The sequence below is a fragment of the Chenopodium quinoa genome, unplaced genomic scaffold, assembly GCF_001683475.1.
Source record: "Chenopodium quinoa cultivar QQ74 unplaced genomic scaffold, ASM168347v1, whole genome shotgun sequence".
NCBI classification, from domain to species: domain Eukaryota; kingdom Viridiplantae; phylum Streptophyta; class Magnoliopsida; order Caryophyllales; family Amaranthaceae; genus Chenopodium; species Chenopodium quinoa.
Window position 1 is genome coordinate 3,471,539 of NW_018745054.1, and position 4,051 is coordinate 3,475,589.

At 33.4% G+C, this 4,051-nt stretch overlaps 1 protein-coding gene across 1 annotated transcript; it reads left to right on the forward strand.

The window, feature by feature from the left end:
* Positions 1-3,294: 3,294 nt before the first annotated feature.
* Positions 3,295-3,762, forward strand: LOC110709198. The gene has a single exon (XM_021887410.1). It carries the CDS (start codon positions 3,295-3,297, stop codon positions 3,760-3,762), a length of 468 nt encoding a protein of 155 aa, XP_021743102.1.
* The last annotated feature ends 289 nt before the right edge of the window (positions 3,763-4,051 follow it).

The window sequence follows — 4,051 nt, forward strand, 5'->3', positions numbered from 1 at the left end:
TATTAATGGAGAGTAATAGAAAGTTTATAGGGAATATAAATGTGAAATAAATTTTGTATGGAAACATGATTATTTCAATGACGTTTAAAGTTTGAGATAGACTCTCACATACAAGGATTTAAATATGTAGCAAATAAATGATTGGAGTTGATAAAGGAATAGGGGTAAGACATACATATCATTGGAGGTAATGTGGTGGATTGATACAAAGTAAATAGGAAAGAAGGAAATTAACCCCCTCAAAAGTGTTGGAAAAGAAAGTAAAGAAAATGTTGGGATAACTAGAGTTTGAGACCAACAATATTTGAGGAAATACAGGAAAGTCAAGAAGAGAATGTGAATTTGGATTGAATTCGTAGGAGGATGTGCTATTTTATTGGTCATGGAAATAAGCTTAAATATACATTTAAGAGTAAGAAGTTGAAGTGAAATATAATGGGAGGAAGGTGAAATACACCCAGGAAAGGACATGTTGTAAAAGGATTCAACAAAGGTATATTGATGATTAAGAGTGATTGTTTCATTTGAATTGTGGTAGATAGATTGTCTAAATCCACAATGTGTAAAACTGATGAAGGAGACTTGGAGAAAGGAGAAACTTGGAAAGGCTTACAACAAATTTGTTGTGAGATTACATAGAGTTCCTAAGGATATCATTTTAGATTGAGATTCCTAGTTTCTTTCAAGATCCTAGGAGGTATACAGGAAAACTTTGGTGATACACGGAGGATGATTACTACAACCACCAAATAATAATGGACAAACAAAAGGAATATTTACGTTGGAAGTCATTATAGAGCATGAAGCATTGGAGAGAAAAAAAATGAAAGATAACCATGCAAGGCCGCATTGGCATGGCAACATTTCGAGGTTGGTGTAGAAAGAACTATGAAAGTTCACTATGTCGGGGAACATTAGTGAGAAGATCGTCTTAGGACTTCAAACGAGTAAAGTTATGGAGAAGCAAGAAAAGTATCCATGAACGGATTTAAGTGGTGCAAGTTAAACAGGGGACAAAGGACAAGTGTTATTGAAAGTGTAACCCATAAAACAAAGTTAAAGTATGGAAAGAATAAAGAGAATGAGCCAAGGTATATAGAAATATATGAATTTGCATAGAATTGGTAAAGTGGAGAATAACTTGGCATATTATTGGACCTTGGTAAGGTATAAGATATTCTTCATAAGTCATTGACTAAAGGTAGGACTTGCAAAGGAAACCATTGAATGAAACCAATTTGATCAAAAGAAAGCTAGACAAAAATAAAGGTTTTGAATAGCAAAGTGCTTCATACTTTTACTAGAGGATTGGTAAAAGATAGTATAGATGGTATTGATTATTTTTGGTATAATGAGTACGGAATCGATGAGACTTTTGGTACTTGCAACAAGGAATGAATATAGAGAAGTATTATGATTTTACCAAGGATGGAAACAGAAAGAGAACAACATCACTCTAAAGCTGAATTAAGTGGAGTTACGGGGGCGTAACTTGTTTTCTTTAAGGGGGGTAGAGTGTGATAGAATTGCGCACTTTTCCCTTAATTTTGGCATTTTAAGGGCTTGTTCGGTCAGTTTTACACTGATTTTGTTATTTAGTTTGTTTGTCTTACACACAAGGATGTGTAAATTTCTTTCCAAAGTTGAATATTACACTAATAGTAGTGTGAGTTCGTTAGATAGCCTAATAGTTTACACATTATTTTGTGTAAGTTGTTAATAAAGTTGTTATCTTACACACTAGTTTGCGTGTGATTGAATAGATGAGGTAGAAAGGAAGTATCACAAAAGTACAACAACTAAAAATATTAAGAAAAGTTTGCGAGATTTTTAGTATTTATGTGCCTTTAAACGAGTTTTTAAAGTTTTCGTACCTAAGTTTCGAGGACGAAACTTCTTTTAAGGGGGGTAGACTTTAATAGCCCGTATTTTTATTGTATTTTATAAATTATTTACTTATTTATAAAGTATATTTTGGGGTCACCTTGTTTTAATTATGGGATTTAAATAAATTGAGTTTTAATTTGATTAATACTCACTCTACCAAATTACAATTATATATATATATATAACAAGCCCAATCATTCTTTTATTTATTTGGGCCAATTGTTTCTCCCTCCTATCATCTTTTATGAAGCCCAAATATCTTAAATCTACCCTACTCTATATATACTCCTTCAACCCCCAAAAATTTTCCCACACAAGTGGTTAGTCCTACTTTTCTTTTCTCTTTATTTTCTTTAGGAAAATTTTCAAAAAACCACCCAAAAATGTGTTGAATTTCTAACTAACCACCCAAAAAAATTTATATTTTAAAATACCACCCATTAAATTAATTTTTTGCTCAGATTCCCACCCAATTTGAAAATCCGGTGGTTTTTTAGCTTGTGGGGGCCACATAACGGCTAGTTTATGCTTTTATTTGTTTTCTTCCCCCGATTATTCCTATAAAAGTGTATTCCTTATTCAATTTTTGCTCCTAAACAAAATTTTTCCCCAAATTACACAAAATTAAGCTTGCTTCTAATTGCATTTGCATCTGAAGCAACGACATCACTTGAATTCGCACAAGGTAATCTCAATTATCTGGAAAAATTAGGGTTCTTTCAAAATGTTAATTGGGGGAATTTGTGGGATTCATTAATTAGGGTTTTTTCATATACACGATTTAATTGAGATATTTTTTCAATTAGGGTATGTGGTAGTACTGAATTGTGGTTTTTCCTTTCAATTACAGTTAAGTTTGCTTTATTTGTAACCTTGTTCTTTGTGTTTATTTGTTGTTGTAATTGTTGTGGTAGAAATGGAGGAGAATAAGATTGTTCTCAGATTTAAATATTTAAGTGTAACTATAGACATTGAATATGAAGTAGGCAGAAGTAACTTGTTGGATACAGCTATAGAATTTGATGATCAACTTTGTGAGATGGATGATCCATTAGAAGGATCAGTTGAACTGTTGCACCCTACATTCCAGTATGTGTATAAAGGGAAGTTTAGGAATTTAGAAGATGATGGGGATGTGTTCAAGATGATTAGGAGGTTACCTAATAAGGAGGTGTACACCATACATGTTGGGACCACAGATGATCTTAGGTTTTTGGCTGACTGTATGTTGGAGTACAGGATGAAACAGAATGGTACATGGCCCCCCCTAGTTACCCTCATTATGGAGCGCAACCACCATAGTGAGTATGTGTGATTGAGGATATGTTAATGTGGTTGAATCTTTGTTTAATTGATGTAAATTGTTAAACTAACTGAGTACTGTTATGCTGTATTACATGGATAAAGATGTCATGGAATAACTCATCTCCCACAAACCAGAGGAAATGCAATTGTGGATTATCTTTAGCAAAATTGACTTCTTGGACAAATGAGAACCCTGGGAGGAAATTTTTGGCTTGCAAGTTATATGACCCTAAAACTGAAACAAGGGGGTGCAAGGCTTTTGAATGGGTGGACAATGAAGATGGTACTGATTGGCAAAGAGTTGTCATTAACCAACTGCTCCTTGACAAAAAGTTTATGAAAGGTGAAATCAACTCTTTGAAAAGGGATGTGGATGACTTGACTGGCCAGAGAAGATGTTTGCTTAATGAGGTTGACACCTTACAACTGAAATGCAAGGCCCTCACTGGTGATAGGAAGAAATTGATCAGAAGCAGTGGTTGTGACAACAAGCTCCAAGTTTATTTAGTTGTGTTGTGTTCAGTTTTGTTGGTTGTCCTAGGTTATCTTGTAATGAATAAAATGGTTTAAGTGGGAGGTGGTGTTAAAGCAAGAGTATTTGTAATGGTACTATTATGCTATCAATGAAAAAAACTTGTTTTAGTTTATCTTATTGTTGTTGTTAGTTTAAAATACCACCAACTTAATAAATATGCAATGGGTTTAAACAACCAGCAACTGAATAACTATGCAAATGGTATAAAAAACCAGCAAAATGACCCATATATTTCAACTAATAATGCACTATATCAGTGCTATTGTCAAATTCAAAACATATAGGACTCAATTAACAATCCAACCACGTATGTCCAAAATACTA

Bases quoted from the DNA above. Each gene is read 5' to 3' on its own strand.
- LOC110709198 (XM_021887410.1), top strand. From the start codon at position 3,295: ATGTCATGGAATAACTCATCTCCCACAAACCAGAGGAAATGCAATTGT.